Consider the following 20,427-nt stretch of genomic DNA (forward strand, 5'->3'; position numbering starts at 1 on the left):
CCATGGGGTGACACCTTCTTGACCTAGATCAGGGATGGGGAACTGGAGGCCCAGGGCCCACATGTGCCAGTAGATAAAAGATTATTTAAAAAAATAATCACCAAATAATTAAACCACTAGTTGAATCAATTCCAACTTATACCATGGTGAAAGGCACATCTATTGGGTAACTACTAGTGTCCACATTGCAGATGGTTTGTTCAGTCTTTCAGTTTGACGTTTGTTTACTGACTGACCGCTGACCACTTTGAACCAACACTGGTTTATTTTCCCAATGGGAACGTGTTTTTTGGTCGTTCGGAATTATTGTCTGTGATGACCCCTTACCTATTTGTTCCTATATTACAGGACATTCTGGGTTGTGCTCTCAGTGCCCCCCTCACATCCTACAAGGTCATCTACGCTCTCCCCATGCTCACCATCAAAGAGGACAAAGGTTTGGAGTCATCCGTCTTTTTATTGGCCCAGTATACTCTCGTCACACTCAGGAAAAATCTCTCTCTCTCTCTCTCTCTCTGTCTCTGTCGGTCTCTCTCTCTCTCTCTCTCTCTCTCTCTCTCTCTCTCTCTCTCTCTCTCTCTCTGCATGCCTGTGATAAAAGTGCTTTCTTCAGTCCCCCCTTATTGCTTCATCACTAGCAAGTATGCTGTACCCTTACAAGTCCATTCCCTTCATCGCTCACACTTGCACTCTCTCCTTCCTTGTTGCATCATACCACATCATGCATTAACAGCATGGAAATGAGGGGTCCACTGGGGAGAATGGACATGGTCAGAAAATCGCCTTTTTGTGTTATTCCCCCCTAAGTATAGAAATACCCTTTGAGTGTATGAGCATAGTTTTGAGATAGAAGCGTTTTGAAATAGCATTTACCCTTGACTTTTGAATTATACATTCTAGTTTTCTACTACACTGTTTGCCCATTCCCCTTTCCCATGGACTACTGAGTGAAGCAACACACCACCTACACCTTTTGACTATTTCACATTTGCATTTGCACCATGTTTTTTGGAGGACTTAAACGAGTTTTCCTCCAGGTAAATGTGTATTGCAACACCACTAACCGTCCAAATCCACCACATCACCCCTCTGGACACTAGATGGTCTTCAGAGTGAAACGATGGAGCAGGGGTTCTTCAGCCCACCTATCTTGACCCGCTGTCACTGCTGACAACGCGCTTAGCAAGTGGGTTGGGAAGAGATGTACAGTAAACATGCCCAGATTGCAGTGCTGACAACGGCTATTACAGCTGTTCAGCCTCAGGCAAGCCAGCCAGCATCCCTCAAACGCCACCTACTCACCAACTGTGAGAGAAGGATATTTTGTCCTCCTCCAACTGCCCCAGGGCTTTTGTATAATTTCCCCTTTTGTTCTCCTTGTTGGATTTCAGTACATTTTGAATTGATTTCTTCTTGTTCCATTTTGGGGATGCTTGCTCTTTCAGTCTTAAGAAGCTTAGTTTTAATCTGGAAGGTTAAGGGCCCAAGGCTATCCAAAGGCTTCATGGGAGGACTGTTTTGGTTTGTTTTAATGTGTACTGTGTTGCTGTTTGTTGGTGGTGTTCAATTTTAACGACCTTGGGAATTTAAGTTTGACCTTCTCTGATTGATTGTACTCAGTCTGAGGGCAAGTGAAGGCTCTAAATGTCACTACCAAAAAAAACCCAAAAAATCAATAGGAATGGACCTTCCTGGAGAGCAGATTTTCATTTGTTTCTTTTTTTAATTCTTGCCCCTGAATTACTTACCTTAGCCTGGCTCTCACGCACACCCTTCGTGCTTAGTGCATCTTTGTTAAACTGGATGAGGCACATCCATCTGCGTGAGAACCAGGTTATACTTACCTTACCTTATTTGTTGTTGTTTTTTTTTCTTCACTTCAGGCACGGGCATTGTCACCAGCGTTCCCTCCGATGCTCCTGATGACATCGCTGCCCTGAGGGACATCAAAAAGAAACAGGTGACAACATTATAGACACATGACATTTTTTTTAAGAATTTGAGGAAGCTCCGTGCTCTTTGGACATGTTGGCAGACGATATTTGTGTCAAGTCATTAATTTTGAAACTCATTTCTCTTTTGTTTGGGCATTTTTTATGTTCAATATACTATGTATTTCATATTGACAAAATGCTTCTTTGTCTGTTGTAGGCTTTGAGAGAAAAGTATGGAATTGAAGATAGTATGGTCTTGCCTTTTGAACCGGTAAGCATTGGTCAGAACTTCTACAAAGCAAAAAGGATGCTCTTTGTGTCCATCTTCATCCCTGCGACAAAGTTTTTATTTTGTTTGAAAGAAACTACAAACTACAGAGCATACGTTTGAAGAGAGATATACTGTATGTCTTAGTTTGACCCTCAGGTTTCTATCTATGAGATCCCTGGTTATGGAAACCTGTTGCTCTTTGGGACAAAATCTGTCTCTGTGAGATAATGTTTTTTTCTACAAGTAAAAGGCACACACAAGCCACACATCAGAAGCTTGAAGAGCTATATGTATTTTATGTCTTTTTTGCCCCTCAGGTTCCCATCATTGAGATCCCTGGCTATGGGAACCTGTCTGCTCCGCTGGTCTGCGACGAGCTGAAGATCCAGAGTCAGAACGACAGGGAGAAGCTTGCTGAGGCCAAGGAGAAGGTCTACCTCAAGGGCTTCTACGAGGGGGTGAGAACCACTCGATTACTGAAGCAATTTTTTAGCCTAGGCCGTTTTTGTAAAAGGGTGCCCTCTGCCTATTAAAATCTAAATATCTCAGCCTCCGAAGCGCCTGTAAACATGAACTAGGGTGCATTTAAAAGCTATGACCCTCATTTTGCATTAGACTGTGTTCATTCCGCTCCAACATACCCACATTTTTAAAAATAAAAAAGCTAAAATCACAAGAGCCTAAATGCAGCATATGGGCTGGTGTAGGACTGTAGCAAGGTTCTGTTTTGTCGAATTGCACACCTCCTTTGGCCTGGTGCGTAGGAGTGGAACCCCTTGGTCACCAACGTTAAAAACCATTTGTACTGTTGAATTACTTGAAGAAGGTCAGTAGACCGAAACGTCCAAGTAAACTCTGGAATTGTGAATAGTGTGCGGGACTACTACAGTCTTTGTCTGTAGCTAAGGGATTGATTTGTCCTGCTGTGCCTCAAACCTGTGCCTTCTGCTGTAGTAGTCAGATCGCAAAGAGCCAAGCTCATTGATGTGACAGTCAGAGCGCACCCACAACCCCAAAGATGGTCACTGCACCTCATGGACGTATTGCTAGTGTCATTGGTTTGACTCCCAACAGCAGTTGCACATCCTTCTTCTATCTCTTGTCTCACACGGCTGTCATGTTCTCATTGTCTTGTGATCACAATCACATCACAAATAATACCTCTGCCTGTTTGTTTTTTCCATTAAGTTGTTCAGATTTATGTAGCTAAGATGTTAATAGTTATTATTTATTTTGCCCCTCTGTAGATCATGCTGGTGGAGGGCTACAAGGGCCAGAAGGTGCAGGACGTGAAGAAGCCGATCCAGAGGATGATGGTGGACAAGGTATTGGGAAGGAAACTTCTTAGTACGACAGTTCCTTCAATGGAAGAAACTCACACAGAGACATGCACACATACACACACTTCACATGTGGTTAAACGTTTTTAAATAAAAATAAAAAAAAGAATTCACTTAAAGCTGTATTTAGATGATGGAAGTGTGCATGTTGCATGAAGATAATATGTCAATATACAGAATTAATGGCTGAAGTATTTGGCGTAGATGAAGGTGTCGAATTCATGTTTGCATCTGAAAGAAAAGAAACAGAGCTGAATGTTATGGTAGTCTCTCCCACGATTGCAGCTTGTGTGAGGCTGCGTACCTTTATGCACGCAGGGTGAGGCCTTGATCTACATGGAGCCAGAGAAGCAGGTCATGTCCCGATCAGCGGACGAGTGTGTGGTGGCACTCTGCGACCAGTGGTAAGTACCCAATGTTTAAGGTTCACCATGGTGCATGTGACTAGCGGTTATATTCCCCAGCAGTGCTCTAAATTAACACCCACCAACCAGACAAATCCTGGTGAAATGTGTATTTGCCTAGTGAGATCTACTAGTCATTTTGGCTGGTGAAAAACGTTTATATAGGGCCCTGTTACCCAGCAATGCTCTGACAGTTAAAACTCTCTGTGTGCACGTGTGTGTTTTTTGTGTATGTCTTGTATTACAGTAAATCACACACATTCTGCATACTTTTAGTTTCCATGTGGATTGTAAGAGGACGACACTAGTACAGAGTGCTGTTGAACACCATTTTAATCTTCTGTAAATTGCCTGTTACATGATTGTAGTTGGCACTGCACTTCACATGTGGATACTAATTATGCCGTGTGTGTGTGTGTGTGTGTGTGTGTGTGTGTGTGTGTGTGTGTGTGTGTGTGTGTGTGTGTGTGTGTGTGTGTGTGTGTGTGTGTGTGTGTGTGTGTGTGTGTGTGTGTGTGTGTGTGTGTGTCAGGTATCTTGATTATGGTGATGCGGAATGGAAGCAGCAGGCTATGGACTGCCTGAAGCCAATGGAGACGTGAGTCAGCTCTTGCCGCCTTCTTGACTAAAAAATACAGCATACTATGTGTAGCAAAACATTCTTTCACAGATTGCTGTCTTCTTGACCAAAAAAAATGTATCTTAAGTTAGAACTCCCTCACACATTGTTGTCTTCTTGGTGAAAAATAAACTTGAGCAATCTTAAGCAAGAACTTCCTCACAGATGGTGTTGTCTACTTTACTATGTGAAATTGCATTTTTTTCTCAGGACAAGTCATCAAAATAAGACAAAGTAACTATAGACACCCGGCTGATGAGGTTTCGTTGCTATCATTTCTCACACTGCTGTTTTCCATGTGGCTGATGTTCAGGTTCTGTGAGGAGACAAGGAAGAACTTTGAGGCAACGCTTGCCTGGCTTCAGGAACACGCCTGCTCTCGCACCTACGGTCTCGGTATGTCACAGTATTGTACTTTTTTTACATTATTGTTGCATGGTTTCTTTTTTCAGTTTTGCAGCAGACCTTTCTGAGGACAAAGTGTTTGCTAGGTTAAAACATGCATTTATCGTTACTGTTTCCTAAAGCAATCAAAATAACCCATATTAAAACTTCATTGGGCCTAGAAAAAATAATGCTTTGGTTCCGGTTGCCGACCGACCCTATCATTTTTTGTGCGACCCAATTTTTTTTTTTCGAGTTTTTGGAATCCTCAAAAAAATATCGATGTTGTGTGGATGGTTGTTCATATAGACAAGACACAACACGTTTCTTCATTCCCATAACTCGCCATCTCTCACTTTCTACCTGCCTGCAAGTTACTGAATTTGCATCGCATGACTATCCACATAGGAGCAACACACACGCGCGGCCCGGCTTGATATTAGAAAAGACCGGGCCAAATGTCATTGCATAGTTGCGCACCTACTCGGTCACGTTGTAGGCTAATTATTATGCTACAACATGCTAATTGGTAGTTGTTGTAGCTCGTACGTTTTAAACAACTTGCCTCACAGCGTTCTTGCAGAATAATAGCCTACGATGTAGGCTGGTTTGGGAACCTGGCGAAAATGCCTGTCAAATGATAAGTCAATCGCCTTACCTCACCCGACACTGACAGCCTGACCATCCGCCTCGAAATGCAACACACAGACAGTATGAGTATCCACGATTTTTGAATGTATTGATATAGTCTCGTCGTGTTAGAAAAGGGTTTCCATTCAGTCGCGCTGCATGTTCGACGAGATGCATAACTCGTTATAGCAATACTAAAGTAGCACTGTATCAATACCTTGTAAAATAAGTTAATATGAGAGAAGGGAAATGTTTTGCCCAAGTTTTCCTTCATTCTTTCATTTACCACAAGACCTTGTTAACCAAGAAGTCCGTTGGCCCGTTATTTTCTCGCTCTCTCTCTCTCTCTCTCTGCTTGTCCCTCCACCATTGCGCAGCAGCAGGGCACCTGTCTCACTCTCCGCACCTCCTCCAAATAATGAAATAGAAATGAACGATGATGTCGCCACAAATACGACTGTTCGATGAAGACCTAGGACTACAACAGTTTCCTACAATAATGATTTAATGGCAATGACGATGTTATCCCTCGATCAGCCTTCATTAAAACATTCATATTGCCTCAGGCGTCTACATCCTCGCGTAACAAAAAAAAAAGTGTGTAAATAGAATGCAATCCAGAACCTTCATCCCAAGGAAAATATGGTCTACAACAGACGATGGGAAGGAGTAAAAAAAAAGTCAACGGGACATAGGCCTACAGGAGCTAAAATAGCAGTGTCAGGCAACTGACAGCTGGACATAGCCTATTGCCAGAAACGGTATTATGTAGGCCTATCATTTCAGTGACGGTCAGTATAATTGCCTCATTAATGCTTATATTGTAGCTTTAGCTGTAGGCCTCACTCCACTATCGTCCTTGGCATTGTTCAACAGCGTTTATGACGAAATCTGGCGCATGTGGGGGGTTGGGGGCTCGGACATTAAAAAAATTTGAAGAAAAAAAAAATTGAAAAAAAAAAAAAAAATCCGACCGACCCATGACCAAACCTGACAACCAACCGGAACCAAACATTTATTTTTTTTAGGCCCTGGGTTTGGTAGTGTATGCTGGCGATGTTATGTCTTTTACCATTGCATTGGCTGGATTGGCTTTGATGAGCAAAGGTTTTTCTATACTCAGAACCTGAGTAAATCAACCAGCAAAAAATGTCAAAACGACGAAGGGGTGGGGGGGGTGGGGGGGTGATATTGATGGTATTGAGCCGTATCAGATGAAGAATCATATTATATCAGAATTGTATTTTTTCAGGAAATCCATATTGATGCACCGCTGTAATCCGTTAATGTCTTGTTTCTGTTTTTATGTTGCCTTGTAATTATCAACAGAAATGTTTTACTCCAGTTTCAGAGCATATGGTTAACTCCATCTGTTTGGTTTTTAAATAATAGCAAATTAAAACAAGCTGCCACCATTTGAATAATGGCTCTCGTCTCTTGAGAGGGACTACTCTGTGATAGAGGTGTTATTAGGGGAAACTAATCATCATGGGTTTTTTTGGTTTGTTGTCCCTCCATACAGGGAAAAGGGTCTTGTTGTTGTTCGCTCTCCCAATGCTATTTTCAGCATCACCCTAATGGCTTACATTAGTGGCTCACCTGGGGTGCACTAAGAAATGCTCCCCCTCCTCTAACCCCCTCTCCTCTCCTCTCCTCTCCTCTCCTCTCCTCTACGTTCATCCATCTTCCTCTAATCCTCTGCTGTTGTGTTGTGTTGTGTTGTGTTGTACTGTGCTGACGGTTGCCATAGGTACGCGGTTGCCATGGGACGAGCAGTGGCTGATCGAGTCTCTGTCGGACTCCACCATCTACATGGCGTACTACACCGTGGCCCACTTCCTCCAGGGAGGCACCCTCAACGGCCAGGGGCCCTCCCCCCTGGGCATCAGGCATGTTCACTCCTGCCCACACAAACACACATACACATACGTGAACTGGCACATACATGAACACACACACACACACACACACACACACACACACACACACACACACACACACACACACACACACACACACACACACACACACACACACAACCATCATCATCATCATCACACATGCACACACACACACACAGAAATACAAAAATGAAAACAGACAAACTGCATACATTCTCAAAATATGCACATCACACCTATGCACACACACACACACACACACACACACACACACACACACACACACACACACACACACACACACACACACACACACACACACACACAAAAACTGTAACATACAAGCTTAAACACCAGAACACACTTTCCCCAAGCGCAGTGTTCACGCTAGAATTCTTACTGGCCGGACAAGTGGCCGGCTGCATTGCAGAATACCCAGTGTTGGGCAAGTTACTTTGAAAAAGTAACTAGTTACTAGTTACTAGTTACTTCTCCAAAAAAGTAACAGAGTTACTTCCTGGGTTACTGCGGTATCAAAGTAACTAGTTACCAGTAAAAGTAACTATTGCGTTACTCGCCCCCCGGCCATGTTTCATAAACCACATAGAGAAGGACGGTAAAGACAGGTGACGTTACAAACAACAATTTATTGCAACATAATAAACCAAAGCCACTGGATGGACAAAATATATATTTTTTTAAATAAAAGAAAATAACACATTTTAATAGTCTTATTTAAATTCAACTGAAAATGTGCATGTTAAATCCAACTTTAAATTACTACTAAATGTAGTATTTACATTTTAATTATTACTAAATGCTACCCTTTCAAACAAGACTATGATTACGTCATTTTGTAGTTCACAGAGTCGTGAAGCAGTAAAAGACGCGACCTGTGACGCGACCACAAAATGCGGAAGTAGCCACTTTGCGTCTTTGTCTCGAAGCGTGCGAGTTGAGTTTGTGTTGTTATCAGCGAGCTATTTCATCGTGGTTAGTGAGAAGTTGAATCATGATGAAGTTCTGAGCATGTTATTTACCTATTCTGACTCTGAAGGACCGTTTTTATCTCACGAGGAGGATAATGATCGGACGAGCACTCTTTGTTTACCGCGGCGAAACTTCCGAAGGCAGTGATGCCGACATGCGAAGCAAGGATGTTCTCTAAGCACACACACACATTTAAACTCACTCGGTGACTTTATCCTATCTCAAGTGAGTCGGTGGTAGTGGCGAATGCAGTCGTAGTGTCCATACAGGTATTGGTGGAGGAATTAGGGGTGAGAGTCTGGTAATGTTAGCTTGCGCTCCCTCCATTCAGCCCCCGGTGATGCGGATAGCCACCTATCCGGACGCAAACGCAATAATCCTGGGATCAGACAAACACTGTTCACCAAGCAGCACACACACACTCATTCTGTCCCTCTTTCTGACTTCTACTGGGTGAATGGCAGCGGCGAACGTGGCCATATGACCGTATGGAGAGGTTTTGGTACGCACGGTGACGACGCATAGGCTACCCTAAAACAGTAACGTGCAGTAACGGAGTGTATGAAATTGTAACGCTGTTATACTGACAGTAAGAATAATTAGTTAGATTACCCGTTACTGAAAAATGTAACGGCGTTAGTAACGCCGTTTATTTAAACGCCGTTATTCCCAACACTGAGAATACCGGACATTTAGAATATCTAACGGACCTTCCCTCATATAGCCAAACACACACTCCCTAATGGGTCAAAGTGGCTAGTAAATTGGTCTTTTCTACCAGCAAAACTTAAATTTCACTAGCATTGGGCCAGTTGGCTGATGTTAAAGAGCCAGCTGCTTGTATGCACGGGGAGCAAAAGCGCGCTCTCTTTCACATACCCGAGAACTCGAACGAACTGAAAGAAAAAAAGCAGCCAGCCAATGTGCTGCGCGCATAGGCATACTAGCCAAGTTATCGACTGATAACATTGTGTTTTATCAGCAAACCCGAAGAGGATTTCCCTACTCAAATTGGATAACGATGTGATGACTGTAATGGTTGTGCAGTAACGGTAACCACGCTACTGAAATTTGAACTGTATTGCGTTGTGTTCCTGCGCTCTCAAGGGAATTGACATGTTCCGTACGACGCTCTATGTGGGCGTGTGAGATACATCCACTAGCCATTTTGGCCGGTGATGAAAAAAGTGATATAGCCCTGCATGCACTTTTACTGGGACTTCTCACGAGCATATCGTTCTCTGAAATGTTTAATTTGACCCTCGACTGTAGCCTAGCCTACTTGGATATCCACCACCATTTTTCAGCAGAGGTAAACGTGAAAGTGATGCGATGCTGCGCATGCCATCGCATTGGGTCAGGCTTGGCAACGCAACTGGGCATGAAACGGTTTTGCAAGCGCAATGCCCTTTGTGTTTACTGTTAAAATACAAAAAAACCCTGAATTGTTCCTTGACATCAGCCAGCGTGAGTCAAGTGATAGGGAAGCAACTTGGGGACAACCACTGGAGAACGCCGTGGGGGACGAGAGCGCAAGCAACACTATTGCGTGCTGTTTAGACTATTACACGTTCATTTACATAGGCTATTCATAACTATTTTCGGCTTTGTTCAGTTTCATATCACTGGTGTTTTGTGTAACATTCAGTGTTTAAAATGAGCTAATTTACTGATTAATTTTAGTCGTTTTTTGTCGGACATTTTGGCCGGTCACATTTTATTTTGCCGGTCATCCATGATGCAAAACGGCCAACGTCCGGCCACAGCCGGCTAACGTGAACCCTGCCCAAGCGTCAGCCAAGTGTAATGCAATGTTGTGTAATATCTGTTTTGTTTCGTGTTTTCCAATTCTCTGTGTTATATTAGGCCTGAGCAAATGACCAGGGAGGTGTGGGACTTCATCTTCTTCAAGAGCTCGCCACTCCCCAAGACGGACATCCCCAAGGAGCACCTCCAGAGGCTGAAGAGGGAGTTTGAGTACTGGTACCCGGTGGACGTGCGCGTCTCCGGGAAGGACCTGGTGCCCAACCACCTCTCCTACTACCTCTACAACCACGTAGCCATGTGGCCGAACGACAGGTGAGTTACTGGAAACAGCTACAGTGCTATGTTCATGTGTTTACTTACCCCGGTAAAATGATTTGTTTTGTATGATATAATTTAGTTTTGGCGCCATGCGGCAGCCTCCAGAGCTGGTGTGTGAATATGGGAAAGTGTGTGTGTGTGTGTGTGTCTGCTTGTGTAATGTATAATGCACCTTCTCACATGAACCCCAGAAGATTGGCGCCGTGCGGCAGCCTCCAGAGCTGGTGTGTGAATGTGGGGAAGTGTATTTGTGTATGTGTTAGGGATGCAAACAATTAATCGATTAATCGACTTAAACCGATCAATGCTTTAATCGTTTAAAAAGCATTAATCTCAATTCATCGACAATTCAACTGACAAGAGACCCAGGTGAAATGGGCATGTGAAGAGTGTGTGTGAAGAGGGGTGTGAATAGGGGGAATATTTAAATCACCTTAGGATTAAAGAGGTGAAATAGAATTAATTTAAATGTGGTATTTCATCTCAATTTTTAATTAAAATGTTTAGATTTAGTAGGGTTTTTTTTCGATAAACATTGAGATTTCGGGGGGGAAAACGCTGCTTAACAGTTAATCGTAAGTCGATCGATAAGGCTATCAACTAATGATTAATGAATTAATCGATAATTTGCATCCTATTTTGAAAGCGCTTTGAGACAACTTAAGTTGTGGTATTGCACTATATAAATTCAGGTTGTATTGCATTGTTGTAATGTATAAATAGCCCAAGTCCTTGTCTATCACTTATGGTTACTGCTATGTGGTCAAACAATAGGTGAGTTCGGAGAAAGAGATAAAAGATCACGCACACACGCATGTAAATGGTAAGGTGAGTCTGGGACAGCACGCAACTCAGGGTGATTAATTGAAAACAATTAATGCACACAATAATGGAAAGGCAAATTATTGAGACTTTGCTCCCTAATAGGTTTATTTTAATACCTTCACCAGCATTTAAGTGTCAAGAAATGACTCATGTATGAATATGCTTTTAATTTCCACCAATACAGGCACCGGCACTGTCAATTTCCATAGATTGGGGGCGCTGTGGGGCAGCGTGCTAAGCCCCCCCACATTTGGGATTGCATGCCCATGGGGACCCCAGTTTGAGTCCGGTCGGGGTCGTTTCCCAGCCCTACCCCTTGAGTGCGTTACAATATGCGACCTTGCTCCCTCCACTTGTGCCTGTGGCCTCGCCCCGCCTCCTGGTCCCTCCTCCGTGGAGAAAACGATAAAGTTTCCCAGCTGTCAGCCTAGCCACAACAACTTTTGAGGGACTGTTTTTCATTCACCATCCCAATTGCAAATGAGAAAAAGACTTTACAATTGAGCTTTTGCAAGATATTGAAACATAATGCTGTTGTCAGTGATGTAATCATGACATATTACTTCCTGGTACGAGGAAACAAGCACAAGTGGAGGAGGCAAGGTCACATTTTGTAACGCACTCCATATCTCTCTCCATCTCATTTCCTGTCTCCTCTCACACTATCCTGTCATAAAAAAGGTCCAAAAAGCCCCCCAAAACATGCTTTTAACTAAAATTCCATAGATTGGTCCATTTTGAATATTAGACAAATAAATCGTTAGTGTTCTTCCCAGTCAGCATGATTTATTATTAAAGATTTTTTCCTTGGTCATGGTGGCCACCTTCACAATGAAATGCGGGGGAAAACATTGAGTATTGGGCTGGTGTGTTTTTCCAGCCAACTCTCTGGCTTTGACTTTGGAGTCTGAGGAGGGCAAACACATGGCCCCTGGGGGACCCTGGTGGGTCTTTTGTCTTTGCAGGAGATGATAGAAGGTCAGTCTGTTGGCAAGGTGACAAGGCCAGCAGTGCTCTGAGGGAAAGCAAATATCCCTGACACACACACACACACACACACACTCACCTTCTTTTCACGCGTTAATATAGTCCTTAAAGTGGTCTAAGCTGGGAAATGGACAGAGCTCCTCCCAGCCTGAGGTGCGTGCGTGCGTGCGTGCGTACGTGCGTCAGACAGTGTTCTTCAGTGCCTTTCGTTGTGTGTGTTTGCGTGCCCCGTGCATTTTTGTGTGTGCGTAATGAGGCCGACAGCTCAGCCATTTTCAGCTGGAAGAAAAAGCTTATAAGTTTGTTTAATTGTGTCATCTCCTATCTTGTCTCCTACTCAGTGGAATGAGACTCTCTTTGGAGTAGTCATTCTTCTTCTAAGGGAGCGACTGCTGCAGGTGACTGGGGTGATGAGGCGTGTCTGATTAGCCTGCTAAGAGTTAATGATTTAATTTCAAGCCGCTAAGACTCCCTCTTTTTTCCTTTTTAAAAAAAATCCTCACAGTGTGAAGTGGCCCCAGGCTGTACGAGCAAATGGCCACCTTCTTCTGAACTCCGAGAAGGTAATGAAGGATTGTTTTTCCCCATTTCTTTGTCCTTGCTGCTTTGTGTATAATATGTGTTAAATTATGGCTTAAAATAACCTTGTTTGATTGTTGTATGTCCTCCGTCTTTTGTATTACATCTACCAAATTATTTTTGTGGTCTCGTCAGTTTTCCAAGTCGACAATGTACACTATATGTAATGTGTGGTTGGTGCACGTGCACGTATTGGCCTTTAAGTTGACACATTTTGTATTGGCTTCGGTCTCCTTAGATGTCCAAGTCAACGGGAAACTTCCTTACACTGAGTCAGGCGATCAACAAGTTCTCAGCAGACGGTGAGTGACCCAGACACTCGTGTAACACCACACACACACACACACACACACACACACACACACACACACACACACACACACACACACACACACACACACACGCACACGCAGGGCAATTGGGAACTACACTGCAATACACAGCAACTGGATTTCACACGTGCAGCAGCACTGATCAACTAGACTACACACGCATCTAAAACACACACACACACACACACACACACACACACACACACACACACACACACACACACACACACACACACACACACACACACACACACACACACACACACACACACACACACACACACACACACACACACACACACACACACACTTGCAGCACTCAGCACCTAGTTCACTCCACACCAACAAGGAATAGGGAAAGGAACAATAGAGTTCTAACTAAGGTGCTGGTTACACATATCTGGATGTTTTTAAATGTTTTATCTGTTTACATTTAAACACGATATGGATAAAAACAAAATTCCACCGTGACAGGGTATGTTTTAGCCCCCTAAAAGGGATAGTTTTTAAATGCACTTTCGAAAAACACTTGAGGGGTGTGTGAGAGTCTCTGACAGTGAAATCACCCTAATTAGTTTTTAAGCTTCTTGAGGAACATCTGGCCACTAAGCATCTGGGATTAGACAAAAAAAAGTGGAGGGAAAACAGCTGGAGGGAGTTGACGAGCAATTAGTGGATTTTGACAGAGTGTGTTCTATTAAAATAGCCAACTGCTGCCACTAGAATGCTTGGTAATGCATCTTGTGGTGATGGCACCATCTAAGTAGGGTCGTAGGGTCTTATCAGAGGTCATGTCCTTGGGGAGCTGTGCAGCAGAGGCGGACATCTTCCGATGTGCAGACTCCCGTCCTTCCTTGCTCACTTGCCTCCTCGTGGCCTCGCGATGACGTCAACAACGACAGCGTTGTATTTTATTATCACCCGGTGAGCAGACGGAACGTCTTCTGATTGGCTGAGCAGGTGTCCTTTATTCCCCGGTAGCAGGACACCTATGATGTCATGCGGGCGTGCGGGCGTCCAAGTTGCTTCTTTTCTAACTTCTGGCAAAGTGGCGTTACTAATTCTATCGCATCTGGTTGTCTAGTCAAGACTGCATCGTTAGTTCTATCACATCTGGTTGTCTGGTCAAGACCCCGTTACTAATTCTATTGCATCTGGTTGTCAAGTCAAAAACCCAGTCGTCAATTCTATCGCATTTGGTTGTCAAGTCAGCCCAACGTTCTGCGCGCGTCCTTACATGCCTCCGATAGAGGCGCGTCTCACTAGATTAGGAAGTGGTGCCCATAGCAACGTACCAAGCGCAGTGGTTAATCTACTTTCTCACGAAGCCTTAGATCAACATATTAATAAATTAATACTTAAATGCTGGTAACCGGGTGATAAGCGGAATGGCGGCCTTCGAGGTGTCCCGGTATCAAGGGAAAAAATGGATTTGGCGAAGCGAGCAGCCCTTCAGCTGCGCTGTCGAGCTGTTAGAGCGCTCAGACTCGTCCATTATTTCCATTGATATCGGAACACCTCGTCGGCCGCTATTCCATGCATATCTCAGAAAGGCTCAATTTTAATATAATTTTCTCATTCGCAAACGGGATGGTGAATGAAGAAGAGTCCCCCCCCAAAAAATGTGTGGCTAGGCTGACAGTGTGGAAACTTAATTGTTTTCTCCACGGAGGCGGGGCATCAGCAAAACGCGAGGCCACAAGCACAGACCGAGGCAGTCTGCATATTGGAATCCGCCCTTGGAAGTCCTATATGCCCTTACGCCAATCCAATGAAATCGGTGGATCTTGGGTAGACTGGGGCCTATATAGGATTTTCACAATCTAGTTTGTCCACTTTGTTGGGCACTTTGCTGCTTAAATGTTTGCCTTCAAACCACAAGGGTTTTCAGGAAAACATAAAGCTTTGACAGCCTTTGAATGCTTTCTGACTGAAGCCTTATCTTTAGCACCCTGTGAAAGCTAATACTGCTACAGAAAAAAACAGTTTGCTGAGTCTTGTCTCCCTTTCCCTAAAGCAGGTTTTTTTTTTGGTTGTGCCAAGATTGGTCCTGTCCCAAGTTGATAAGCCTCTATGAAACTGTGTTTAGAACTTTTTTTGGCACTGGAGAAGGCAGTGGCAGTCTCAGGTCTGTGTGTGTGTGTCTGTCTGTCTGTCTATCTGTCTTTCTTCAGAGATGAGGGAAGAACATGTTTGATCATGGTTCTCATCCATTTGTGCTTACAGTAAGTTGTCAAATGGATGAGAACGAAGAGCCCCTGGTGTTTAAGTAGTCCTAGAATAGAGGACTATCTCTAAAAACTTCTGGTGTGAAGGATGTGTACAGCATAGGAGCCACAGTATTGGCTTTTTATATAAGCGTGCGTGCGTGTGTGCGTGCGTGCGAACGCACTGCAAGTTGTGACAAACATAATACACTGAATGAGTGGGCTAAATGCTTCAAGCATTGCTGCAGGCTGGTTTGCAGGAGTTACCACGACTACCTCATGATGAACTCCATTGTTTGTTATGGTGTTTTAATATATTATGAGCCAAGTCAATTAGACAAACCCACCCAGCAGCCAAAAGTTTTTGTCCGATTAGTTGGCCTAGCCTCATTCTTTGTAGGATCACCACATCAGGCACCAGCCGTAGCCCACCAAACACAATGCTGTTTTTTGTTTCTCACAATCCAGCAACACATGCATGCCTGCATCTATGGGCATCTATCTCGCTTATGTGTATTATGGCTGCCATGACGATATTCAGTTCAGTTCAATCTAGTATCTCCTGTCCTCTCCTTTTGTATGTGGCTTCATGCTTTGCTGCTGCCCCAGCTCCGTGGAGGCAACAATTTTTTAAAAAAATCACCGCTTTCAGACCCGGCTGAGCTCCTTTTGCACTTCACTGGGTAGCACCTGCACTTCACTGGGTAGCACCTTCTTTATTTTCCTTTAAATCAATATGGAGATCCAACCTGTGTGCTTGCATTGTTTTCCTGTGGGCAGGCATGAGGATGGCACTGGCGGATGCAGGCGACACGGTGGAGGATGCCAACTTCGTGGAGGCCATGGCGGACGCGGGCATCCTGCGCCTCTACACCTGGGTGGAGTGGGTCAAGGAGATGATTGCCAACCAGAACAACCTGCGCCTCGGCCCCGCAGACTCCTTCAACGACCGCGTCTTTGCCAGGTACTGGCCGACTGACCTTCTCTGTCTGCCTGTCTGTGTGCCTGTCTCTCTGTCTGTCTTTGTCTGCCTGTCTGTCTCCTTCTGCCTGACTCGTTCTGTCTGACTCTCTTGCTCTCTCTCTCTCTCTCTCTCTCTCTCTCTCTCTCTCTCTCTCTCTCTCTCTCTCTCTCTCTCTCTCTCCTCTCATCACTTATTTCTCTTCCTCCATTGTGTGTGTTTGTCAGTGAGATGAATGCTGGCATCCTGCGTACAGAGCAGCACTACGAGAGGATGATGTACAAGGAGGCCCTCAAGTCCGGCTTCTTCGAGTTCCAGGTGTGTCTGCTGACCACATTATAATACTTGCTTTATCAATTTAATCTCTAAATGTAATCTCAAAGTGTTACATTTCCAAAAATGACATCTACAGTAGACGTGTGAATTAGGAATATATTTTTGCAGCTCTCTCCTTCCATACTGATATAGACAAGGGCGGACATTACGGTTTTAGAAAGTTAAAAATCCTGCCACAAATGTGTTCCAGCCAATTCAGCGAACCTGTTCATCCCCGATTACCACACTCCTTCAGCCAGGTTGATAAGCTAAGTGCTCAATTCACCTGTCTTAAGAGCACAGGCAGAAGAGAAATCTTATCAGGACTACTTTCCCAATCCAAATTGTCCGCCCCTTGATGTAAATATACATTTGAGTCATTTGAGGTAAGATGAGTTTTTTTCTCTCTTTTTCTCCCTGGGTGACTCATTTCTCTCTGTTCTTATTCTGGATGTCTGGATGCTGACGTCAGGCTGCCAAAGATAAGTACAGGGAGCTGGCCATCGAGGGCATGCATCGGGACCTCGTCTTCCTCTTCATCGAGAGGCAGACCCTGCTACTGGCACCCATCTGCCCACACCTGTGTGAATACACCTGGTCACTACTGGGAAAGGTAAGATGTGAATACACCTGGTCACTACTGGGAATGGGAAGATGTGAATACACCTGGTCACTACTGGGAAAGGTAAGATGTGAATACACCTGTAGCGCTTTCAGGCCGACTGAGAACCGTGCTGGAGCCCGTTCCCGCACCTAATCGCGAACCAGCCATCGTGTTCACGCCACAGATATTTGCGTTCGCGAACCGGAAAGTTGGTTCGCAATGCGAACCACAAAATACTAGGTTTTTCTCCGCGAACCGTGACGACAGCGTGCTCGTCAGCAGGTTCATCCGGGTAACGCAGTCACGTGCGGGAAAAGTTCAGAGCTCGGTATGAACACGGGCGGTTCGCAGATAAACACTTAAGTGCTGAACGTAACTGGTTCGGGCACCGACTCCAGCTCCGTTCTGGTCGGCCTGAAAGCCCTACTGGTCACTACTGGGAAAGGTAAGATGTGAATACACCTGGTCACTACTGGGAATGGGAAGAGAGAGGGGAATTGATGGTTTTTGTGCAATGTGATAATGTAGAGTAATTGTCCATACTATTTATGCCTTTTTTGTGTAAGTTCTACGCCTCAGTTCTCTATCATAGATGTATCTGTCAATACTCATTTCTGGTCATGTTAATCTTGTCCACCTCAACTAACAGATAATGTTTTTGCACATTTGTCTACCCCAACTCACAGAATATGTTTTTGCACATTTTTCTCTAGTCTTTATTTTCACCCTCCCTGACTATATTACCTGTATTACATGTGTCTTGAAATGTCCATGTGGGCATTATGTGTATTTATGTAAGCTATTTGACACCTTAATTTCCACCTCGGGAGTCAATAAAGTTACTCTACTCTACTCTACATTTTCCCTCACCTGTGTGAATACACATGGTCACTACCGGGAAAGGTAATATACGGGAGGGGGGATTACAGTTTGTGTGTGTAACATGGCTATATAGTGTATAATAATTTTGTTCCCATTTTAACTTTGGAGAAATAAGTTGGGTAGTTTTGCAACTGAGGTGCCAATTTCTTGGCTGTCAAAAAGTTTATTGGAAGTAATGAAAAGTATCTTGGCAGAAATATTCTGTACAATCCAATATATAACTCATAAGTGAAATATAACCCTGCCCTCCCCTTGTCTCCTCTACTCTTCTCTTCCCTTTTGTTCTCTCCTACCAGCCCACATCCTTGATGAAGGCTTCTTGGCCCGTGGCCGGCCCAGTCGATGAGGTTCTGGTCCGATCCTCCCAGTATTTGATGGAGACCGCTCACGACCTGCGTCTTCGCCTCAAAGCATACCTCCTGCCACCCAAGAGCAAGGTAGATACCCCAGCCCAACCTGTATCTCATCCCATCTTATCCCCATTCCCATCGTCACTCCTGAAAGCCACTTACAGCCCTTGGCTGCTGGCAGCTTTGTCCAGGTCTGGAACAAAACAATCTCAATATATTCCATGTAATGTAATGTACATGTAATGGGGAATTTAAAAAAAGGATTCCCCACTTCAAAACAAACAAAACAAGTGAAACCATCTTTCTTTTAGTAGAATTGGCCCGATGTTGAGGGAGAAGTTTTCTAGAATTATCTTATTCCATTGGCAGATAACGGGTCCTGTCTAGAAGTGTTCTGCTTGCTAGGTCTCTGGAAATAACCCGAACAAAAGTTCTGGGAGGAGAAACTGGACCTTGGTGCTGATTTGGCTGGTTTCTGGGTCATGTCGTCCCAGTGTGAAAAGTTCAGGCCTCGGCTAAGAGTTGCAGAGTGGCACTTTTTAGTTTTCTTTTTTTAACCCCCTATTCTTAACTGTTGAACCCCCCTCTGTCAGTTGTCAGGCTAAGTATATAATCTCAGGGCTTTATATACTAGTGTCTTGGAATAGAAAAGAATAGTATAGAATTGAAAGCCTTTCTTGTCATTATACAAAGTATACTGAGATTTGAGAATGCTCGTTTATGATTGGCCGTCACTATGTGATTATTATTTAAAGTGAGAAAATATAAATACTGTACTGTACTTTTTGGTATTAAAAACCAAGGAGCTATGCTATAAGTATCTATTCTAGAATTGGTTTTGACAAAATGATGTAGTTACAGTTTTTTGGCTCTGTAAACAGTGTAAAAAGCATAATGTAAATTACGTTGACTGCAAAACTGGAATAGAAAATGCTGCAGAAACAGTTTTTGCAGCTCCTGCCAAGCTAATGAATGTATAGGATAAATGGATCCTCTTGTTTTGTCAAGTGCTGTAAATACTATGAATTAATCCTGTGGTTGCATCTGGTGCTGCCTGGACAAGTAACAGTCTTGTATTACAGATGGTGTTGAAAGAAATCAGACATCACAGCAATGGAACCAACTTCTCACTGCTGCAGAGTACTCAATCAGTTATAATTCTGTGTCATAGTCACAGAAGATGGCACTCCATATCTACAGCATGGTGAAAACAAAATCGAGTTCTGTTCATAAGCAATGATGGTTAAAATGGCCTGAAAGAAGAGCCACCTGTTTACTTTTTATCAAAAATGACAGCAGTCTCTCCTGCCATGAATGATTGGAGCACTATTTAGATTTTTATTTTCCAAAAAAACTGCTGCATTGACCTTGTCTGTCTATCCTTAACCTGACCAGAGCTGCCCGTATAGCAAACCGAACCATCTTGCAGCAGTCATACCAATGCCGTCCTGGTTCTGACAGCAGTGCTGTCCCCAGTCTGACATGAGTAACCTGAATGTGTTTTGACTGGGCTGCAAGTGGGTCACTCAAGCAGACTCCTCCTGACAAGCTGCCTTCACTGCCCAGCCCGCCAGACTCACTTCCACACACCCACAGACAGACAGACGGACAGCCAGGGCACATTTGCACAAGGCTTTCAGATAAGACTGTGCACACTCTCTCTCTCTCTCTCTCTCTCTCTCTCCCTCTCTTTCCTGCTCTCTCTCTCTCTCTCTCTCTCTTTCCTCCTCTGTCTCTCTCTCTCTCACTCTCACACACACTCTCTCACACACACACACCACACACACACCTACACACACACGCACACACACACACACACACACACAC

The 20,427-nt window shown here is 44.0% G+C and overlaps 1 protein-coding gene across 1 annotated transcript in view; it reads left to right on the forward strand.

The window, feature by feature from the left end:
- The window catches only part of lars1b (leucyl-tRNA synthetase 1b), a 38,537-nt gene that overhangs the window by 4,012 nt on the left and 14,098 nt on the right, over window positions 1–20,427 (forward strand). Inside the window, exons 11-26 of the mRNA XM_063203184.1 lie at window positions 349–436; window positions 1,884–1,960; window positions 2,152–2,205; window positions 2,523–2,663; window positions 3,453–3,530; window positions 3,864–3,949; window positions 4,482–4,547; window positions 4,882–4,964; window positions 7,333–7,471; window positions 10,340–10,552; window positions 12,876–12,933; window positions 13,188–13,251; window positions 16,269–16,452; window positions 16,677–16,767; window positions 17,237–17,377; window positions 18,547–18,687. Of these exons, the coding sequence (XP_063059254.1) occupies window positions 349–436; window positions 1,884–1,960; window positions 2,152–2,205; window positions 2,523–2,663; window positions 3,453–3,530; window positions 3,864–3,949; window positions 4,482–4,547; window positions 4,882–4,964; window positions 7,333–7,471; window positions 10,340–10,552; window positions 12,876–12,933; window positions 13,188–13,251; window positions 16,269–16,452; window positions 16,677–16,767; window positions 17,237–17,377; window positions 18,547–18,687 (1,704 nt within the window). The remainder of the gene's footprint in view (window positions 1–348; window positions 437–1,883; window positions 1,961–2,151; window positions 2,206–2,522; window positions 2,664–3,452; window positions 3,531–3,863; window positions 3,950–4,481; window positions 4,548–4,881; window positions 4,965–7,332; window positions 7,472–10,339; window positions 10,553–12,875; window positions 12,934–13,187; window positions 13,252–16,268; window positions 16,453–16,676; window positions 16,768–17,236; window positions 17,378–18,546; window positions 18,688–20,427) is intronic.

The sequence above is a fragment of the Engraulis encrasicolus genome, chromosome 7 (genome assembly GCF_034702125.1).
Source record: "Engraulis encrasicolus isolate BLACKSEA-1 chromosome 7, IST_EnEncr_1.0, whole genome shotgun sequence".
Classification (NCBI taxonomy): domain Eukaryota; kingdom Metazoa; phylum Chordata; class Actinopteri; order Clupeiformes; family Engraulidae; genus Engraulis; species Engraulis encrasicolus.